This window comes from Miniopterus natalensis, chromosome 11, assembly GCF_054644295.1.
Source record: "Miniopterus natalensis isolate mMinNat1 chromosome 11, mMinNat1.hap1, whole genome shotgun sequence".
Taxonomy (NCBI): Eukaryota; Metazoa; Chordata; class Mammalia; order Chiroptera; family Miniopteridae; genus Miniopterus; species Miniopterus natalensis.
The window spans coordinates 49,261,867-49,284,024 of NC_142091.1; the positions used below are offsets into that span (position 1 = coordinate 49,261,867).

Genomic DNA, 22,158 nt, shown 5'->3' on the forward strand with positions numbered 1-22,158 from the left:
TTGTCTGCAGTTACCCAAATTTAAATCCCCGACGCAGAGAGTTTATTAGCAACAAATTTATGCAGCACAAGAGATGGGACTTTGGATGTATTTTTCTGGAAATGCCTGACATATGCCCTTTGCTATGTGCCACCACTGTGGGGGTTGTTTTCACAATTCATCTACTCAACATGTATTTATTAAGTGTACACTTCGTGCCAGGGGTTGTGATAGGTGCTGAGAATACAGAATGGAGTGAGATATGCCTGGGCCCTGGCCTCCCAGACCTTACACTTTAATAGATGTTATGGACAACAAAATAAGCAGTTATAGTAGTGAATGCTGGGATAGGGAAACCATAGGGTGCCTTGGGGTTAAATAACAGACAAGGTCCATCCTGGTGGGCTTCCTTGCAGGAGGACAAGTGATATATGAAGGAAGAATGTGTAGGGATTAGCTAGATGTGGAGCATTTTATAGTTCTTAGAAACTTAAGTGATTAAACAAAATCAGGTTAAGTGTTGCCTGTAAGAATCCCCTTTATTTAAGATTGTCCCTGTCTCTCAATGAAACCCAGGTTAAGTGCTGGCCTCCAAGTCATACAAGCCTGGGTTTTTGTTTTTAAACCATTCACATAAAAGTCAATCAGTACATCCAAAAATCATCAAATATTTATTAGGTGCTTTTTATATGCCAGGCATTGTTCAGTAACTTGGTTTACACTGGAAAAAACAGGCAACGATCCTTGCCTGGAGAGCTTACATTCTAACTGGGTAGAAGGGGGACAGACAATAAACAATAAGCATTATAAATAAGTAAATTATATGGTATATTAGAGGGTGGTGTTATGCAAAAAGAAAAAGTGTAGAAGAATCTAAGGAAAACAGATAGCATGGGGATAGAAAAATTATTTTCTTATTTTTAATTTAGTTTTTAGTTGAGCTTGGGTTTGAAATCTAAATCTGACAGTGATTATTCAGGGTGTTTAGTTAGTTATAGATAACAAAATTCACTAACTCATTTAAGCAGAGAAGTGTTTGTTACAAGAGATCAGATAGGTCAAAGAAACTTTGCAAGGGCCAAGGAACCAAGCCTGGTTACTACACAACTAAGAACACAAGAGCTTGGAAATGCTCAAGCACACCACGGGGCTATTGCGGCGCATGCCCACTGCCTCTACTGCTGCTGCGCCTATGACATTGGGGACCAATAACTGAACCTCCACACAGCTGCTGCAGAAGAGACATGTGCCTCCACCAGGAACAGTCTCCGTGCAGAGAGGTTCCACCTGTCACTTCTGCCTCCAGGTGTTGTTTGTGAGAACCTTGGGTACACATAGAGCCCAGTTGCAAGAGGGGGTTCTGTGTAATGTAGTTTCTAATTTTCCAGCCTCTATCATACTGGGTATTATTCCAGAAAGGAGTTGGAGTGAGTGTTGAATGAGCCAGTTTTCTTTATACGTCACATCCAGTTCCTATCCATGTGACCTTGGGAAAACTGCTTAACCTTTCTTAGCCTCAGTCTTCTCATCTGTAAAATGGGACCAGTAATGGGAAATATCTCATCAGGTTGTTGTGAAGGTTAATAAAATCAATAACAAATGCTGTGAAGATTAGCACAGTAGATAACTGTGCTAGCACTTCATTTAGATGTATGAAATTGTCAAATAAATGTTGTCTTCTAGTGCTGCTATCTAAGTTCGTCAAAGGAACTACATGACCTGGGAAATAACCAAGTGAGGCTGTCTTCAGGCTTTGGTGTTGAACTACCTGTTTTTTACTGAACACACACGTGTTACTTTGTCAAGCCCAAGGTGCATTATTGGTAGGCAGAATAACTGAGATTGGGGGTGGAACAAGGAAGGATGGGAAAGACTTACAAAACTTACAAAAACTCTTGACTGCCTGTTTGACTATCTAAAATTCAAGCTTGAGCTCTTTAGTCTTTCAGATCTCTTTAAGAACTGCAACAAAAACCATTGTCAGCCTCTGTCTTGTATTTCCTGTCTGCCTGTTTTAATTATGAATCCTCCATGGTAGAATAGTCTCACTGTGGTTGAATTTATCTTCACAGTGTCTGTCCTGTCACCTTAGAGGGCCAGAAATTGTCATGCTCCTCAGACCACGTGCCAGCTGTTCAGCTCCCAGTGGGATCCTTTTAGATTTTCTCTCTGCAGACCACCAATATTTTTGCTAATAGTTATAACTAGGAACCAGTGTTTCAGGATCCTCATCTAATTCCAAATAAGTACTTTCCTTACTTCTCTTATGACCCAACACTTACTACTGAACTCCTGTGTTGTCCCCACAAATTAGCTGCCTCCACTCCATTTCAGCACCTTCACAGTGGGAGGGCTAGTTCACAGTTGGGGGGGTTGGCTTCCAGTTCCCCCAATTTTCCGGTTGGGTGTTTGGATGAGGACCATACTCTATGACTGGAGATATTTTATTTTATTTTATTTTATTTTATTTTATTTTATTTTATTTTATTATTTATTTATTTATTTATTTATTTATTTATTATTTATTTATTATATCTTTATTGACTTCAGAGAGAGGAAAGGAGAGGGAGAGAGAGAGATAGAAACATCAATGATGAGAGAGTCATTGATCTGCTGCAGCCCGCAACCCGGGCATGTGCCCTGACCGGGAATCGAACCCTGATATCCTGGATCTTAGGTGGATGCTCAACCGATGAGCCAGGCTGGCCGGGCTGACTCGAGATATTTTAGATTCTGTATTGGTCCCTTCCCTTGTGGATTCCTGATCACTGGATTTCTGACACTCAGTGCTGATGGCTTTTGGAATTTAGAATCTGGGGTGGTGTCGTCTCAGAGACTACTAGGTTGAACAACCCAGCTCTCTTCTGCCAGTCACTGCCTTTAGGCTGTAGTCCCCCAACCAGTATATAGAAGTCCTCTATCCTGAAGGTCCCAGCCCAGGTCCACCCAGGCTTATGACCGAAGTGAAATCTTTATGAACACCCTATGGCAAGTCTTATGAAAATGAGATGGAGACAGCATAGATACCTTTGGGGGAAAGGGCCAGCAGGCATGTCTGAGAAGATCTTTGTTTGCGTCATTGGTCTGCAGGGCCAGCCTTGGCGATATCATTGTTCAGAATTTGATGTACAGAGCAATTTGTATATACAGCATCCCTCCATCTTTCATTTTCAAAAAGGATTTATTTTTATCCCCCAAATATCCTTCAATTTATTTATCCTAAGGAGCCCTGCTTCTTTGGCAGTTTTCCTCTGGCTGCATTAGTTAGAAATCTCTCTGAGCACCTCTCCTTGGCTGCTGCTGCCTGTCTGACTGACAGCATCTAAGAGATGACCTCTCTCCGGGAATAAGCAGAGGGATTTCTCAGGAATAACTAAAAGTCTTTTAGAAAACAAAGCCTTCTTCCACCCACTTACAATTTCCATCTGAGTGCTCAGCAAAGAGAAATAGCTCATGGAAATGTCCCTCCTTGCATTTGCCCTCTGTGGACCAGCCAACCACTTTCTCTGTCCATTATATAGGGCTCTCCGGTTAGAACAGTAACTTAGAGATGTCACCCTTTCATGGAAGGGTTCTGTCTTTAATATGCAGAGTAGATGGAAGCATGTAGAAATGTGAGTGCAGTGTAAAAGGATTTTTCATTGCAGTGTGAATGATGACAACGTTTTTTAATCGAGAAGAGCATTGCTGTGCATGAGCCAAGAGACTCTTTCTCCGGCTATTGGGAACTATTTCCTCCAAGACTCATCCCACTAGCTCTTCATCAGGTGAGAGTGTTTCTTGGGCTGCATGCCAGTTCTTGGATGGCTGAAATACTTGCCTGGACTCTGGCTGCTCGCCCCACAGTGCTCTCTGAAACAGAGTTGCCCAGAGTGACTCACATAGAAAGCTGTTACCTCATTTTGTTGACTTCCATTGTGTAAGCTGAAGGTTGAGTTTAGCTGGAAGAGTGGTAAATGAGGGCCAGAGATGAGGCAACTAATTGCCAATCTCAATTACCAAATGACACATAAGAACACTGAAGCTCTTAATAAGGCAGGTTGACAGCTTTGCCCCCTAGAGGATTTCTTTTGCTAAAGGTACTTGTGAGTCACAGCTAAGCTGGGGGAAGGCACGGTGAGTTCAAGGGGGTTGATGCAATGACATGAAGAATTTTCAATAAACAACTCCCAGTGGGACCTCACAGAGGAGTAGGGCAGGGGATGACTCCCAATTCAACCGAATGGGATGCAATAACCTTGAGAAATCCCTTCATTGAGTGCCTGTCTTGATGCTGATATAGCCCAGATATGAGCTGAGCTTTACCAATCTCTTACAACCCTTTATAAGACAGAGTAAGCTCAAACACTTATTCCTGTCTTTTAGCCTCTAGGTTCCAGTTTTGTGTGTGCTGTCTTTGATTTTGCCTCCTGTAGACTCTGAGATCAAACTCAACCCCTTACTTGGTTTCCTCAAACATATCCGGTGTGACAAAACAAGACAAAACAAGCCCCTCAATTTTGTTAAAGATATGGAGGTAAAGGGAGAAGTCACATCACAATTTGCTAGGTAAATAAGCTCAGTTTTCACATTAGCATTTCTGTTCTTTTCAAATTTTTTTTCGGCCCTCACTTCCTCCTCTAACTACCAAGAAGAATTTCGCACTTGCTCTCCATCCCTGCGAGCTCTGGGGCTTCAGTTGTCTCCTCTTTCTCCTTTCATTCATCCCTTCCAGTCTGCTCTAAGCGAAGTTCAGTTTTTTATCCCTCCATTATGCAGAACAAATGCAATTTTCCTAACTTCAGATCACAAACTTGGATAGTCAAACCCATCAAAGACCCAACAAGGCAGCCGTGATAATAAATAACCAAAGCAAACTAACAAATGAGAAAAAAAAGTTGTTATGCCACTATCATTCATTTAACAAATATTTGCTGAGTAACTACTATGTGCCAGACACTGTTCTGAGCACTGTGCATCTAGACAACCCTGGCACAAATTTGCATAGTATCTTTACCATCTCAGGATTGGTACCTGGTTCCAACTGGAATATCACCTTTGTTGCCCTTGGACCAAGACCTTCTGTTAATTCTGACTCTTGAGCCTAATAGTCCATTCATTCACTCAGTTCTGGAAGATAAGCATCATCTCTGACCCATGCCATCTACCCACTGTGGAGTAGTGAACCCAGGAGAGCCTGGGCTCTGCCTGGTCTTGGGACTGAAGGCTGCCTTTCTGAAAAGTTCTAGGGTGCTGCCATTATTTCAAATATACCAAAGAGATGAAAAGACATGATCGCAGGAATATGATGGCCCATAAGGAGTTAATTTGGTCCTCTAAGAGCCTTCTTTAAGACTATGGTTGGAGCCGCCTAGAGTTTGCTCTGTCTATGTCTATTTGGCATGGTTGAGCTCAGGGGACCATTTATCAAAAGCTTTCTGTTTCTCCTTAAATATCTACAATTGCTATGGGAGAGGCAAATAAATATAAATATTAAAGGGTGGGCTCTGGAGCCAGGCTGCTGATGCTAAAATTCTTTGTGACATTGGGCTAGTACTTCTCTATCCTTGGTTTTCTTAATTGAAAAGCAAGGATAACAGTATCTACTACATAGCGTTGTTGTAGGCGTGATATTTAATTTTATGTGTTAACTTGACCATGCCACAGGGCCCATGTATTTGTAGTATATTGTTTCTGGCTATGTTTGTGAGGGTGTTTCTGGATAAGATTAACATTTAAATTAGTAGGCTGAGTAAAACAGATTATCTTCTCCTATGTGAGTCTCATCCAATCCATTGAAATCTGGATAGAATAAAAGGCTGAGAAAGTAGGAATTCTTCCTCTCTGCTTGACTGTCTTTGGGCTCAAGTATCAGTCTTCTGCTGTTGGACTTGGACTTGGACTGGAATTATATTCTCTGCTCTCCTGGGTCTCCAGACTGCTGACTACAGATCTTGGACTTCTCAGACTCTATAATAATGTGAGCCAAATATATATATATTATATATATAATTATTCATTTATATATGTCTATGTAAATATGTATATTTACGTACATTTGTATACATATATTTATATATAAATATTTATGTATGTATATAGTACAGGGATGGGCAAAAGTAGGTTTATAGTTGTGAGTATATGAAACAGAGTTTATTCTTGTATTATCTACTAATTGTAGTATTTATTTGTATTGTGACTATAAACCTACTTTTGCTCACCCCTGTATAATATATATTATATATATATATTTATATATATATTTTTTCTTCCATTGCTTCTGTTTCTGTGGAGAACTCAGATTAATACATTGAATTATGTAAAATGATCTCAGTGGAACGCTTAGCATACTGCTAAGTGCTGCAGAATAAGCATTCATACACTCCTGTGATTCTTCAGCTGTTCATTAAACTCAGCCTTTGCGCTGAACACTGTTCCAGGTACTGAAGACATAGTGATGGATAAGATATTCAAAGAGCTTGCTCTCAAGGATCTTGCATTGCAGTGAAAGAAAACAAGCAATATACAAATAAGTATATTTTAGAGATAATTTTGAGAGTAATAACTTCTGTAAAGGGAGGAAAACAGGTTAATGTCATAAAAAGATTGAATGGATATCTTTAGATAGGGTGGCCAGGGGATGTCTTTTAAAAGTAGGTGATGTTTTATTTTGAAGTTTAAAACTGAAGTGTTACAAGGAGGCAGACATCCAAAGAGTGATGGGCTGTGTGTGCTGGGTGGGGACAGTATTACAGAAGGACAGGCTCAATAGGTAAGACGTTTCTAGACGGAGAAGCCAGCTAGTGCAAACGCTCTGGGGTGGGAAAGGCCTTGGTGTGTTAGTTCTTGGACTTTTCAAAAGGCCAGTTTGGGTATATGGGTGAGGGGAGACTGGCATTAGAGGGCACTGGAGAAATAGACAGGAGCTAGACCACGTCTGTCTTAAAATCTATGGAAAAGTATTTACATTTTTGTCCTAACTGTACTGGAGAGTTGCAAGAAGAGGAGTGACCAATGCAATCTATGCCTTTCAAAGGCCACTCTGAGAGTTATGTGGATGAGGGATTACAGACGGTCAAATCCAGGAGGTTAGTTAGGAGCCTATTAGAATTGTACAGCTAAGAGATGATGGGGACTTGAATCAAGGTCACTAGTTGCTATGGTCTGAATATTTGTGTCCTTCTGAAATGTATATGTTGTATTCCTAATACCCAATGTGATGGTATTAGAAGATGACGCCTTTGGGAGGTGATCTGATCATGAAGGCAGAGCTTTCATGAATGAGGTTAATGCCCGAGTGAAGGAGACCTCAGAGAGCTCCCTTGCCTCCCTCTGCTATGTGAGGATACAACAAGAAGTCTGCGACCCAGAAGAGGGCTCTCCCCTGACCGTGTTGGCACCTTGATCTTGAGCTCCAGCCTCCAGAACTGTGAGAAATAATTCCTATTGCTTATAAACTACCTGGTCTGTGACATTTTGTTATAGCAGCTTGAATGGACTAAGGCACTAGTGGGGATGGAAATGGATGGATTTGGGATGTGTTTGGGTAGGGGGAGTAGAGTTAATAGGATTTGCTGATGAATTGGATATAAATGAAGGAAAAGGAGGAATTAAGGATGATTCCTAAATTTTGAGGTATTGGGTTACACTGAGTTATTGATGCAGCCATTTAATATTATGGGTAAAAGTGGGGGAGGAAGAGATTTGGATTAAAAAAACTTCCAAAATTCCTTTTTGGATGTGAAGTTAGCATTATTAGACATCCAAGTGTAGTTCAATGTGACTTCTCAGTACCCATCCAAACCCCTTCCTGCAAGCCTTCCTCTAGAAGTTAGAAAATTAAAAGCATGTCTTCTCAGGTCTTCTTGCTAGAGTTCCACACTAAATTATGGTTCTGACAATCAGAGGCATTCATGAACACTTGGCAGGCAAGAGTGAGCATTTTAAGATGCTGGCTGTCTGGAAGGAGACTGGATATTCTGGGGCATCCATGGAGCAGTCACCTGGAGTCTAAGCTGCTACAGGGGAGCAGCAGTCGGCGTCCTGTTAGATCATTGCCATGGTTTAGTTGGCTTCTCCTGACTTTGTTATTCCTGGCTCTGTGGCATCCAGACCTGATTCCCTGATTTTTCAGGAGATTCTGTAAGATACTCAATAGCCTGTAACAAATACTGTCCCGTTTAATTTAGCTTGGAGGGTTCTACTATATGCAACTAAGCACCTTGGTGAGTACAACATCAAATGTTAACAATTAGCATTATTGTTAAGGGTCATCCTGCCATTGCCCATATCCTCCACCCTTTCAGGAATACGAAATTTAATTTTAACCCATCAAGGTAGAGAGCTGAAATTCATCCATAACAAAAATAAATAAATCAATCAATAAATCTGATATAATTATCTTCAACAACAAATGGAAGAAATTCTCCAGTAATTTTTTTGCCAAGAAAATTTCTAAGATGCTAGGTTTGAGAAAATAGGGTCTGCTCAACAAGAAATAACAAATTGATTCATGAAAACTAGTAAATCAGGATTGGGAACCCCTCCCCCCCACCGACCTTCATCCAGTATTAATGAGTCTTGGCAACTTGTCCTTTATATTTGCCTTTGAATGGAGGGCTTCTTTGTGGGTTTGATTTATTGCTGCAAGAGACTGATTTTTCTCTGTTTGCCTACTGATGAAAGGGGCACTTAAGATAACTGGCTCCAGGATTCAAGGGCCACCCAAGGGCTTTCTAGAAAAGACCTTAAGGATCAGATGGGTGAGGGCAGCCAGTGAGGTGACATCAGCATATTGCAGCCTGTTTGCTAATCTTTCACAGCACATTACAGGTGGAAAACTTATTCCTTCCTAATTCTAGGGAAGGTCATTCAGCAGTGGTAGACTCTCATAATAATATGGGTCTAGCAGACTGCCTTAGTCTCCGTGCTCCCCACACCCCCCAGTGTTTTCATTCCCTTTTGCACCTAGAGTTTCCTACGGCAAGCACCCATGACTATCTGTCTGGGAATTTTCTCTGGTCCCAGAAGCTTGACTATGCAAGACTGGCCAGGTGTCCTGAGGAGTTTGCACCCTTGGGAGCACCCCCTCAACCGGTGGTAATGGATAAATAACTTATTCATTGGGTGAAACAAATCTGAGGCTTTCTCTCTTCAGTGTCCCAGAGGGTCTCCAGCAAATTGTCCCTATTTTACAAAGGAAGACACTGAGCCTCAGGAAGTTCAAGCGATTAGTCTATGATCACACACTGATAAGTGTGAGAGCCAGAATTTGAACAGCAGGCAGTCTGGCTCCAGAATCTATGCATTTAAGCACTATGCTATCCACTGACTGATGTCTAATACAATAGACACTAGCTAAATGTGGCTTTTTAGATTTACATTAATTAAAACAAAATTAAATTAAAAATTCAGCTCTTCAGTTACACTAATTATATTTGACTTACTCAAGAGTCACATGTAGCTAGTGGTTATTGTGTTGGACAGCATGGATCTGGAACAGTTGCATTATTGTAGAAAGTTCTATTGGACTGTTATGCAAGACCCTCTTTTAAATCTATGGTCTATCTCAAGCTTCCTTAACCCCATAGAAATACTCACTTACCCAGAAACATCCTCTTTATGAGACACAGTTGAGGGCCAGAAAAGACAAGAAAATGTATTAGGGCTCTTTAGCATTACTCATGAGAGATACTCAGTTCCTTCCCTTACCCCTCCTTCGGACTTGCCCCATCCAGCTTCTATTGTTTGCCTGATGACACTGAATTAGCAGGTGAAAATTCAGGCTCACTGGGACTCAGGCTAGAGGCAGATATATTAACAGTGGCCAGAAGAAACCATCAAAAACCAAACACATGATCCTGAGATCCTGACTATGAGGATCTTATAGCCACCTGCATATGAATAACGAATATGCTGATATGAATGTAGAATAACTGAGAATGATGGGTGGAGAGCTCAAAGTGCAGCAGTTGGGGGGCAGCAGGTGTGGAGGTGAATGGCCCCAATAACTCAGGCCCTTATTCAGGGTGCAGCAGTGTGACTGATGTTCTTTGGATAATGGCTATGAGTCATCCACAAAAGGTTAAGAGGAGAAGGTCATGCATTTTGAAAGGGTTTCCATCCAAAATGGCTTTTACAAAGGTGTGTTTTCCATATAAAGTATGTTTCAGTTACCTGGAAGTTTACCTTAGCAAAAACATTTTTCTGGGAGTGTTGAGTGCAGGAGATTTTACTTTAATTAGCTTTACAAGAAAGTTTGCTTCCTTTGCAGTGTGGAACAATGCTCTCAGACAGGGAGGAGAGTCAATTTGGGTCTTGGGAGCCTGAGCCAAGAGAGAATTTTAATCATCTCAGAGGAACCCAACCTGAGTAATTCCTTGACGTCATTCACTAAGTCTGTCCATCTCTGAGTGACCAGCTTGGGTCTGGGCCACCACTCTTTGCTCATTCTCTGGCAGGCACAGACAACTCTAAAAATATTCTCTAGAAGGGACTTCTGAGGGTTAGATGTTGGCATCTCTATTTCTCTGAGGTTTGGGGAAAGAAGCCTTCAGAAAGGTGGACTGTGAAGGGGAGTGGGACTTAGAATCAGCTGAGGTCAAGTGCCCAGTAGATTGAGTCTAATTTGAGGGCTCTGCAAAGAGGGTCTGTATCTCCTAGCCTTCAGCCAGTCTTCTTAACTCGTTTAGCAGAAGAGAAAGCAGTGTAAAGACATACATTTCTAGTACAAACTCTAGTAGGGCAGGGAAAGCCATCAAGAAGCAAGGACCCTGGACAAGCTCAGGACTTTGAGCAACTGGTTGCCTCTGTTGGTGAAGTTATAAGCTAGGCTGAGAGTTGGAGTGATTGCAAGTCCTTAAAAGGAGTAGTTAAACCCAAAATTTTCTTCTAAGTCCTATGTAGTCAGATGACTGTCCCTCCTGGGTCCCAGAAAGACTGGAGGATTACTATAATGAATGATAAAACTGTTAGCTTCCTTCCTTACTCAATGGCTTATACCCCATCTCACTCCCACCCTGCTGACCCACACTGGAGATTGGAGGACTCCTCTTAGGGCAAATGAGAAGCCAAGAGAAAAGGCTTATAGTTGCTTATAATTTGGAGTCCCCCTAAGAAAACATTGAGGTTGTTTCTCATCTAACCACTTTATATTCTGGCTCATTGATGGACAACTCTGCTATCTTCCAATTAGCATTTTATTACCTTCCTCTAAACATAAACCTGTAGCCAAGGAGAACTAGAAATGTGAGGATAACATTCTAATATAAGAACCAAACGAAGAACCTATGTTTAAAAGCTTCAGAGAGCTAGAAGATGGTGTACCCATTAAACAAAAACAGGAGTCCATAAACAGTAATGCTCACAGAATTTAAATATATCTTTATTGATTTCAGAGAGAGGAAGGGAGATGCAGAGAGAGATAGAAACATCAATGATGAGAGTCATTGATCGGTTGCCTCCTGCACGCCCCCTACTGGGGATTGAACTCGCAACCCGGGCATGTGCTCTGTCCAGGAACCCAACTGCGATCTCCTGGATCCTAGGTCGATGCTCAACTGCTGAGCCACGTCGACTGGGCAACGCACAGAATTTTAAAAAGTCTAAAGTTTAATGAGAGAGAGAGAGAGAGTAAGTGCAAGGGCAAAGAAATTATCAAAGAAATAAAGCAAGAAATGTCCCTGAAGTGAAGGACATGAGTGTTCAGATTGCAAGTGTTCTGTGAGCACTCAGAACAATAAATAAAACTAGCCCACACCAAGGCACCACACCACGATGTTTTGGAATACTGCTGAGAAGGGTCTGAAAGAGAAGCAGGGGGAGACAGACAGACAGACAGACAGAGCCTACACCCAAGTAAGAATAAAGGGAAGTGGATTTCCCAACAGTCACACTGCATATAGAAGACGATGGAGAATACTTTCAAAATTCTGAGGGAAGATGATTTCCAACCAAGAATTTTGTTTCCAAAAATTTACCTGTCAGGTAATGGCGAGTGTGCTCCACGGACGGGAGAGAGTAAACCAAGAGTGAGGAACAAACAAACCCTAGGAAAACAAGTAAACCAGCCATGGGCAGAAAGGAAATAAAACAAATGAAAAGAGAGGGAATTACCAACAAAACAAGTGTACAAGAAAATGTAATTGAAGTATACTTGGTGGCCCAGCTGGGGATAGTACTTACATGGTCTTAATAATGTGGACCCTGAACAAATGGGACTATATCAAATGAAAAAGGTTTTGCCCAGCAAAGGAAACTATCAACAAAAGGAAGAGACACCCCTCTAAATGGGAAAGCATATTTGCCAATACATCTGGTAAGGGGCTAATATCCAAAATTTATAAAGAATTTATAAAACATAACACCAATAAAACAAACAATCCAACTTAAAAATGGGCAAAGGACCTGAATAGACATGTGAAAAGATGCTCAACATCACTAATCATCAGAGAAATGCAAAGTGGCCATCATCAATAAATCATCAAACAGCAAGTGCTGCCGAGGGTGTGGAGAAGAGGGAACCGTAGTGCACTGCTGGTGGGAATGCAGCCTGGGGCAGCCACTGTGGAAAGCAGCATGGAGTTTCCTCAAAAAATTAAAAATGGAGCTGCCATCTGACCCAGTGATTCCACTTCTGGGAATTTATCCGAAGCGCTCCAAAACACCGATTCGAAAGAATCTATGCCCCACTGTGTTCACTGCGGTGTTATTTACAATAGCCAAGACTTGGAAGCAGCCAAGTGCCCATCAGTAGCTGAGTGGATAAAACAGCTATGTAGTAGTATTCCATTGCACAGCGGAATACTACTCAGCTGTAAAAAAGAAGAATTTACCCTTTTTTTCTCTTGGAACAAAATATTTTTGCTCTATTTTTACCATATAAACTATTTTAAAAAATTGAGAAAAAACCATGCTAAGTGAAATAAGCCAGTCAGAGGAAGACAAGTTCCACATGATTTCACTCATATGTGAAATCTAATGAACAAAGTGAAATAACAAGAAAACAGAGACAGACTCATAGATAGAGAGCAGGCTGACAGCCCCGGGGTGGGGGTGCTGGGGGATGGAGGGATTTAGCAAAACAGAAAATAAAAGAAAGAACTCATGGACAAGGACAACAATGGGGCGATGGGAGAGGTGGAGGGGGGAATGGGGAGATAAAGGGTGATGGGAAAAAATAATGTAAACTCCAAATATGTATTTGACAAACAACAGGTGATATTAATATATTGAGAGGATGTGAATAGAATAGAATGTGTTTTGTTTGGGTGGAGGGTTATATAAAAGGACTCTTGTTAAAGAGATCATTGTAATATAAGCATTAGGAGGGTAGGAAGGGCTTCATATTTTTACTGTGAACTGCTAGTGCCTAGAACAATGCTTGGCACATAGTAGGTCCTCAATAAATATTTGTTTGAATAAATGAAATTTCCCCCTAAGGACTATTTCTCCTAGGAAATTTGTAGAGAAAATACAGTAACTTAAATAAAAATAAACTCCCAAAGCCATAGCACCTGGAATCTGTTTTTCTCTAAAAATTTAAGACTGTCATTTTCAAAGTTTAAAAGTAATTACATTAAATATTTAAACCGAGCATCATAATATTTGAGATTATTTAAAAGCAAAAGATGTTCCTGGGAAACCATTCTCTGTAAATTCTTATGCTAGTTTGATTGGGGATGCCTTGAAGCTCTGAACAGTTCCAGGGAAATCAAAATGTAATTTTCTCAGGGTTAGAAAGTAAATTATTTTATTGACTTTTTCTTCCATCACTCACTAATATAATACAAGGATGGGTCGAGAAAAACTGCCTTGTTTTGTTTTTCACGTTGCTAGAGAAGAGAAAAGAATCTCTCAGTACTTCCTCTCAAATTAAATTCCAGAAAGTTTGCACCAGAACACGGATTCCTTTTATTAAATATATTTTAAAAAGGTGCATCTTTGAATCAACGATTTGCTTTTCCATCTAATGGATCTAAATTGGGTCTGCAGCCCAACTCAACTTGGCTGTGAAGGGACTGCTGACTCTTGCTGTAATGAATGGTGGAAATGTCCATTCATTCATCCCTCCCTCTGAACATTTGCTGTGCACCTGCTACGCACTGAACACTGTGCAAAGACACTGGTGGAAGAAGATTAGATCACATAATTCTGGGTGCGTGGGAACACCCAAGAAGGGATTCAAAGGGCAGAGCCAGGTATATTTGTGCTCAGACGGCTTTCCAGGTTGGTGGTGTGCTCTTTCTTGTCAGAGGGCAGGGGTCCTAGTCTCGGCGGCCTTTATAGAAATGTCAGCTTACTTTTCCCCAAACAGGAGCTCTTCGCAGGGTTGTGGGTCACTCAGCGCGCGCCTTTGGAGCGCAGGGCATACCCAGGGATTGTGTTCCCACGGCTGTGGGTCCCAACATGTCAGAAAAGTCCTAGTGACATAGACAGTCCCTGGAAAGGCTGCCAGCGCCCCAGCGCTCAGCCCAAGGGTTCAGAGTTCCTCCCAAATTCGTATTTTTGGGCCCCTGGAGAGGCCAAACCCCAACGGGACTCCTGCACTTCCCACCGGCTTCTCCGGCACTCAGAGAGCCGCTGACAGCTTTCTGTGGGCTAGGGAGCTTGGGGTTCTAGGATCTGGGGCGTTCTGGAACTCCCCCTCTCTCTGCCCCCCCCCCCCCCCCCCCCCCCAGGCTGCCCAGCTGTTTCTCAGTATCCGCAGAGCTCTGTGGAGCTTGGTGCGGCGGGCGCCGCTGGGGCGCATGCTCTGCCAGACCTGGAGAGGGTGGCGGCGGTCCTGGAAGAGGGGGTGTGGGGGGCACAGGGTTAGTCAGGCAGTGCTTCCCAGCTGACCTGGTCATTCAGCAGCCCCTTTCCCGGGTCAGCAATGGGGAGAGGGGCACAGGAGTCTTCCCTTGAATTTGCAGGGCTTTGGGAGGGACCTCGTAGGACAGTTCGGTGTCCTTGGTTGCATCCAAAAGCGAGTTCAATACTTTGGGAGCAGAGAGCTTCCCTCTATGAAAAAGGAGCCCCTTGGGGAGCAGCACTTTCTGGTATGGGGTTCAAAGATCCTGGAAGTCCTCCTGCCCTGCTCGCCGTCCGCTGCAGCCCTCAGCCGCCTTCCACACGTCCGACAGCGTTGGGGGGCGGGGGGCGGGCGACTCCGGCCCATGCAGCCTCGGAGCGACAGCCCCTGAACTCCTTTCTGACCCGCACCAGCGATGATGGGAACCAGCGGTGGGAACCCCACGAGCCTCTCACTACTCCGTCCCTGCCCCGCACCCCAGGGGCGGGCTTCCCGAGCTCAGGGGGGACAGGCGGGCGCATTTCAGGGCAAGCCCGAGGCCGCGGTGGCGGGTGGCGCTCCCCTCCTTTTGGCGCAGTGCCTCCACCTCGCCGCCGAATCTACCGCCGGAGACGGAATCTTCTCCCCCGGCCGGGCGCGCGGCGCCGACCGCGTGGACACGAGAACCAGGCTTCCGTTAAGAAAAAGGGAGAGGCCGAGTCCCTGCGCGTGGATGCGCGTGCTTGGGGGGGACAACGTGTACCCCTGTGCATATAAAACGTGCCTGTTTCCCAAAGCAGAAACTCGCGGGGTTGCTTTCGGGTCCCGGCGAAGTTGGTTGGGGCGGGTGAGAGCGCGCACTCGCAAACGGCTGGCGAGGGCGCGTACGCTCCGGAGAGCACTGGCTTACTTGGGGGGAGGGGTGTGCGCGTGTGAATGCGACAGGCAGAGCCTTTGGCTGGGGTCCAGGTACGGGAGTGCGGGCCTTGAGCCCGGCAGGAAGCCTGAGCGCGCCCCCCCGCGCGTCCGCAGCTGAGCGGCGCGCGCGTGAAAGTCCGAGGGCACCTTCGGGTTTGCAGCCTCGCTCTCCTTGGTGGGTGGGCGCTGGACGCCGGCCCGCGGAGCAATGCGGCGCTTCAGGGTGCGAGTGGGGCGGGGCAGGTAGAGACCCTGGCGCAGGCTGTCCCGCCCGGCAGTTTGGCAAACGAGCCAGTGGTGCGGGGCAGCTGCGTAAACCGAGGTGGGCGCTGCCGCGGAGGGTCCCCGGTTCAGGGGGTGCTGAACTCCCACTGGAGGACTAGGCGGCCAGAAAGGGACGCCTGGCCCTGCGCAGGCGGCACCGGCCCAGCCCCTTCCCCAGTCCCCTCACCCACTCCTCCCCCTCCCAGAAGAGCGGGGGAGGAGGCTAGGCTGCCAGGCGGGGAATGAAACTTCTCTGAGGGGCGCAGGGCGCGCGGGGGTGGGGTGGCGTACTCTAGGGGAGTGGGAGGAGGGAGGGGAGGAAACTGAGGGTATCATAGGAGCACCCCAGGTGGTCCAAAGAGATCAATCTTTCAAGGCCCCTCTCCCCAGGACTCCCCCCTCCCTCCTTAGCCTTGGGCTGTTTCAGCTGAGCTCCATTTAGAAGCCAGGACCACTGTTCAGTCCCCCTGGGGGTCCAGGTGTCAGGCCTGGGGCGGTACTGGAGTGGGGGGGGGGGGGAGGGCGAGGCCGGAGTTCAGGCGTCAAGAAAGTGAGAGAAACTCTGGCTCCTCACTTTTGGTGACGCCAAACTCCCCGATTTGTCCCCACTTTCTGGACTTAGGAGGCTCTCCAACCTCTCCCAGCCCTCAAGCTCTCCAAGCAATGACCTCATTGTAAAAGACAGTCTGAGCGGTGGCTCCCCTCCCTAGTGGACGGGCGCGGGGAGCGGGAGCAATGACGCCATCGGAGCCGGATGGGCCCTGGCCACTTTGGATTGGCCGCGCCGGCTGGTGGGGAACCCCCTCCCACTATCACTGAAATAAGAGCCAAGAGCTCCCCTAGGAAGACGCCCACAGCAGGCGTTGTGTCCATCCGGGGGGACCGGCTGCTTGCGCTCTCCTGCAACGCAAGTCTCCAGGTGAGGAACTTCCCACTCACTCTAATAACCTGCTTCTGGATCAGTTCACCCACTTTGCTAATCTGCCTGCCTGCCTGCCTTTCCTTTGCCTCTCACGACCATCTCGGCCCACCTCCAGCCAGATGCTCCCAGCTCTCCGTCCCTCTCGGGAGAAGGCGGGCGGTTGGGGCCGCCAGTGCGTTTTCTTCTAATTACCACCAGTGGTACCCCAAGCATCCCCAGGGCTTCGTCCCGGCGCTGGAGGCTCGGCGAGTCCAAAGAGGCGGGTCTGCGGCCCCGCGCTGGTGCCTGTCGGGCGTGCAGGAGCCTGCCGGAGTTTGGTCTGGGAGCGCACTGCCCGATCTGTGTCCTCAGTGACCACTTTGGTTCCCGGGACTTGGAGCCCTGAGCCTTCCTCTGAGGCGCCTCCGGCCCGCGAGGGTCCCTGGGGCATTGGCAGGGACCTGAGGCAGTGCGGTTATCCCACCAGAGCCTTGGGCTCAACTCGGAGCGCTGGCGCCCAGGATCCGCTGCTAAACTGCCCTGCAGCAAAGCCCTGAGACACCTGTAACTGGCAGGTTAAAAAATTTTCCCCAAACCCAAACCCACAGCACTCTTTTCCCATTTGCCCTTCTGGTTTTCCTCTTCCCGGAGTTAGTGGGAAGTTCAGGCGAGGGGAAGGTGCTCCTAGATTTCTCAGTCCCTGAGAGGACAGGAGATGACGTCTACAGCAGCGTGCGTCTGCACCTGGTTTCTGCAGAGGGCAAAAGGTGTGGGTTTGTGTGCAGCCCGCGTCTGTGGCTTCTCTCTGGCTCCCCACAGAACAGAGCCAGAGTTCTCCCACCCTCACCCCAGGACACTGGTTTCTGCTCCACCAAGCCATTCACTAGGAAATTCACAGCAGCCCATCTGGCAAATGAACAGGGCCCAAGGCTTGGAGAGGTGGGGGTAACCTGCCTGAGGACAAAAGGCAGCTCTGGCAGAAGCAGGGCTGGAGCCTAGGTCTGCAGTCGCCAGGCCGGGCTGGCTCTGGTGCAGCGGTAATGTTTTTCTCCTTTACAGAGGCATCATGGGCTTCGGGAAGTCCTCCCCCTTCTTGGCTTTCAGCATCTTGGTCCTGTGCCAGGCAGGCGGCCTCCAGGCAGCACGGCTCAGGTGAGAGGGCCTGAAGCTACTAGCCTCTGCCCCTGGATCAGGCAATTCTGTGCCTCTGAAGTCACAACAGCCAGGCTCCCAGTGAATCAACACCCTCAGCTGGACATTGGCCTCAAACCCTGTGGGCTAGGAGTGGGGACAGAAGGGCACATTTTCAGGGCAAGTCACAGTGAGCAGGAAGCCTGGCTGCTTATCCTGGGGAGAGGCCAGACAGGGACTCAGAGCCTGTACTGGGTTTTCTTCCCCTCCCCAGATCAGCTTTGGAGAGCCTCCCAGACACCGACTCTGCTGCACTCAGTGAGAAGGAAGGCTACCTCCTACTGGCTGCACTGTTGAAGGCCTATGTACAGAAGAAGACCAGTGAGCTGGAGCAGGAGGTGCAGGAGCAGAAGACGAAGGACTCCAGGTAAGGCTCCCCACTCACCTTGACATAGGGAGGAGAAACATCCCAGATAGGCAGGAAAAATAACACCCAGCCAGGAGTCCAGGAGGCTGTCGTTCACCAGGCCCTGGGGGCCCAGCCATTCTCATGCGCCATGGAATACAGAGGCTCAGGGCAGCTGGAGGGATTGTGAGTAGACGCAGTGAAAAGATTCATTCCTGAAAGGCCCTAGGAAATGGAATGAAGAGGTGAGGAATCACTTTCTCTGGGGACTGGTCTTGCCCTACTGTGGACACTTTCCAGCACTGGATGAATTCAGGCTGGTAAGTTTGAAGTCAACAGGTGGACCCAGTAGATCTCAGACGTTTTAGAAATTGAGCTTATGTGTGTGTTGTTCTCTCACACCTGCCTTTATGATGTCTTTGCAAAGGCCTTGCAGAGGATGGGCTCAGGTAGAGCAGTGTTTGAGGTCGTTCTGGGGCCTTTACGTGTGTAGGATCTGTAGTGCATGTTGGCATGGAGCTGGGGAGAGCACCCTTCCCCAGCCCCACCTCCCTGTGCACCCTGAGCTTGAAGCACTGCCTGGGCAGAGGAACGGGTTGTACCTGTAGTACTCTCTGCAGAGCATGAAGGCCTGAGCAGGAAAGATCACCCCTTCCCCACCGAAGCCCTTCCCCACACTGTGCTGACTCAGCAAATGTCTGAGTTCTCCTAATGGAACATGTGTGAGCTGCCCTCCTGCCTGCCCCTCCTGCCCCTGCTCGAAGTACCCCCTCCTTGGTCTAATCTTCTGCTTGACTGTCCCTGGGGCCAACCTCATGCATGGTGTTGTCTGGCAGGTCTTTTCCCTGTAGCCTGGGCAGCTCCAGAGCTAAGCCGTGCAGTAATCTGAGTGCTTGTGTGCTGGGCACACACTTGAAGTACCTGAATAACTTCCATATGTTCTCTGGCATTGGCTTTGGGGCTGAGACACCTGGCAAGATAAGGGATATGGCCAGTGGCTTGGAGAAGGACATCTACTCTAACTTTGGGGTGCCCCAGGATTCCAAGTGAAATTTTTCCACTCCCTCCAGATTTCCGTTCTTGCTCCTGTTGGTGAACTTAATGCATGCAGATTTCACTCTGATTGTTCTTCAAGCTGGTATTGGTAGCTTTGCTTATGACAGAATATTGGGGACCTCAGGATGGAAGAAAAGAGAGCAGAGCACCCAGAGAAGGTTAGAGAGAAGAGAGAGAGAGGGAAGCCTCTTGAGATCCCAGGGGATATCATGGCAGAACCCTCCAGTTCCTGCTTTATCCCTCATCCATCAACCTTGATGAATAAACCTGTTTTCTGAAAGGATCTACACTGTGGTGGCCATTATTCTGGTCCATGTTCAAGGCTTAAGAGTGCCCAAGGCCTGCATTTAAATGTAATTTTAGCCTCAGGGTAGCTGGAGACAGGGCTTGGTGAGTGCTCCCTGGTGACCGGGTCCAGCATCAAGAACAGGTGCAGGTAAGCACTTCTGGGAGAGGACCCTGCAAGCCCTGTTCTCTGAGCCTCTCCCAGGTAAGACTTCAGGGAATTTTCATTTTCTCATGGAAAGTGGTTTTGTTGGTGCTCATGGCTGGGGTATGGCTTTTGTATGCTTCTTGTGTGTCCTGGGGTGGGCCTGGGCCTTTGCTGAACACTCCTTCCTGGTCCCAAAGGGATTATACGTACAGGACGATAAGTGTAGGTTTTCAGCCTGTGTCCATGGTTAGGAACTGAGTTTCTTCATGAAGGGCTCCTAGCAGGGGCTGCCAGGCCATTTCCTCTAACAGCTTTGGTAATTGAATTTAGGAGAAACACTTAAGTGGTATGTTGAAGAGCTACCATTCTCTTCGAGAAGGTCCCATGGGGTAGGCTCCTGACTCCAGCCTCTCACTAACAGGTTTTCTCTTCTTCCTCCATTCTGCAAAGCAGTGTCACTTCCCAGAAGAGATCCTGTAACACTTCCACATGTGCGATCGAAAGGCTGGCAGATGTGCTGAGCAAATTCGGGGGAATGGCGAAGAACGACTTCGTGCCCACCGATGTGGGCCCCGGTAGCTATGGCCGTCGCCGTAGAGACCTTCAGGCCTGAGCTCCTAACCCACTCCAGGAAGAAGGTGACCGCCTTTTACTGTTGGACGGGAGGGGAAGGGGTCTGGAGGTTAACATCCACCTCTTGAAACCCACCGACCTGGTAGGTTCCTCAGATGCTTCTCTCCAATTACTTTCTTCCTCCTGAGGTAGTGAGTTCTTTCTCCAGCTAAGCTTGAAATCAGAGCACTAGGGCAGGCTGCAGAGATGCGATTTTGCCTTTCTGAGAAATGAACAAAAAAAATACTTGCTGAACTCAGAAAGGGGGGCCCCGCAAACCTTTGCCAGGCCAGTCCTCAAGGATGAGCCCAGGCTCGGAAAGCCCTCAACCCTTGACCAGTGTTCCCAGGTCCAGTCCAAAGGGCCGTAATCAGAATACTTCTGCTGGCGCTCACAGTGACAGTTAAATAGTTATTATTACTATCTTTTGTTTGAAAAGCCTGCTTGCATCTCGTATCCATGATTTATAATCGCTGTTTGGTTAAAGAAGCCCCTCTGTAAGTGCATGTTCCTTTCGGCAGCGATGGCGTTTATTCCCCTTGTCCCTCGGTTCTAGCTCTCATTTTATGTCTCCTTCTTTCTCCCCTGCTTTTAATTTTTTCCGTCTCAGGTCCCCATGAAACTGAACTCACCGCTTCTGTTCATTTCTGTTGACAACAGCTTGGTGAGAAGGCCCCATGGAAGATACACATGTTTGCATCCTAATAGATACCAAGAAAAAGCACCCTTGTCAATCAAAAGGAATGAAATCGAATGAAAAATAAGCTAATTCCATATCTGTTGTGCACCTTTTTATATTTGATTCTATGCGCGGTAAACGTGATGGCGTCTCCCAACAGCTTATCTGGTAGCAGACTGGTTCTTTGAGAGATATCCTGTTGATCACCGTGGCTTTGCCAGGCCACAGGGGGACATGAGCTCACTGCCTCTCGTGGCCTCTGGGGTGACGCTACGCTTTGTTGTCTAAGAGCCTGATTGTATAATTTAATTAAGGAAATGTCAGTATTGTGCCATTTGTGAACTTCATCAAGATTAAAAACATATTTTGGATACATGTGTTTCAAGACCTGTGGTTTATTTCAACTTGTTTTCCTATGTAATAATAATAATAATAATAATAATGATAATAATAATAATAATAGTTGAGCCCTCGCCTGTTTGGCTCAGTGGTTAAAGTGTCAGCCCCCGAACTGAAAGGTCCTGGGTTCGATTCTGGTTAAGGGCATGTACCTCGGTTGCAGGCTTGATCCCTGGTCCAAGTAGGCCCTGGTTGGTGCTCGTGAGGGACGCAACCAATCGATGTGTCTCTCTCACAACAATGTTTTTTTTTTCTCTCTCTCTCTCCCACTCTCTCTGAAAAGTGATGGAAAAATATCCTTGGGTGAGAATGAAACAATAATAATAATTATAGTTGATATTTGTTTAGTGCTTACGCTAGACCAGACAATGTTCTGAGACAGTGCTTTATACCCATGAATTCACTTACTCTTCATGACAGCTTTATGGGGTAGGTACTGTTATTATTTCCACTTCTCATCTGAGAAAACAGGCACCGAGGAGTCAAGTCCAAGGTCACACAGACTCAGGTGTTGATTTCCAGAGCTTACCGTTGAAACCACTGCACTGTATGCCTCCCAGCAATGGCTCTTGGTGTTTTCTGGAGACCTGTGAGCAGTTCTTTAACCTAGCTGCTTCACATGGTAGACCAT

The 22,158-nt window shown here is 46.4% G+C and overlaps 1 protein-coding gene across 2 annotated transcripts; it reads left to right on the forward strand.

The window, feature by feature from the left end:
• Positions 1 to 17,877: 17,877 nt before the first annotated feature.
• LOC107546742 (calcitonin gene-related peptide 2-like) lies at positions 17,878 to 21,485 on the forward strand. Of its 2 annotated transcripts, XM_016225220.2 has the most exons (4): positions 17,878 to 17,963; positions 18,217 to 18,369; positions 20,291 to 20,475; positions 21,060 to 21,485. In XM_016225220.2, exons 1-3 carry the CDS (start codon positions 17,878 to 17,880, stop codon positions 20,448 to 20,450), a joined length of 399 nt encoding a protein of 132 aa, XP_016080706.1. In that variant the 3' UTR covers positions 20,451 to 20,475; positions 21,060 to 21,485. The 2 variants fall into 2 exon arrangements, with proteins under 2 accessions (XP_016080706.1, XP_087678381.1); XM_087822255.1 differs by lacking the exons at positions 20,291 to 20,475; positions 21,060 to 21,485 and adding an exon at positions 19,200 to 19,398 and having other exon boundaries at positions 18,169 to 18,369.
• The last annotated feature ends 673 nt before the right edge of the window (positions 21,486 to 22,158 follow it).

Coding starts and splice junctions, on each gene's coding strand:
- LOC107546742 (XM_087822255.1), top strand. CDS start 17,878: ATGGGCTTCGGGAAGTCCTCCCCCTTCTTGGCTTTCAGCATCTTGGTC. Junction 17,964..18,168: donor CTCCAGGCAGCACGGCTCAG/GTGAGAGGGCCT, acceptor TCCTGGGGAGAG/GCCAGACAGGGACTCAGAGC. Junction 18,370..19,199: donor CAGAAGACGAAGGACTCCAG/GTAAGGCTCCCC, acceptor TTTTCCCTGTAG/CCTGGGCAGCTCCAGAGCTA.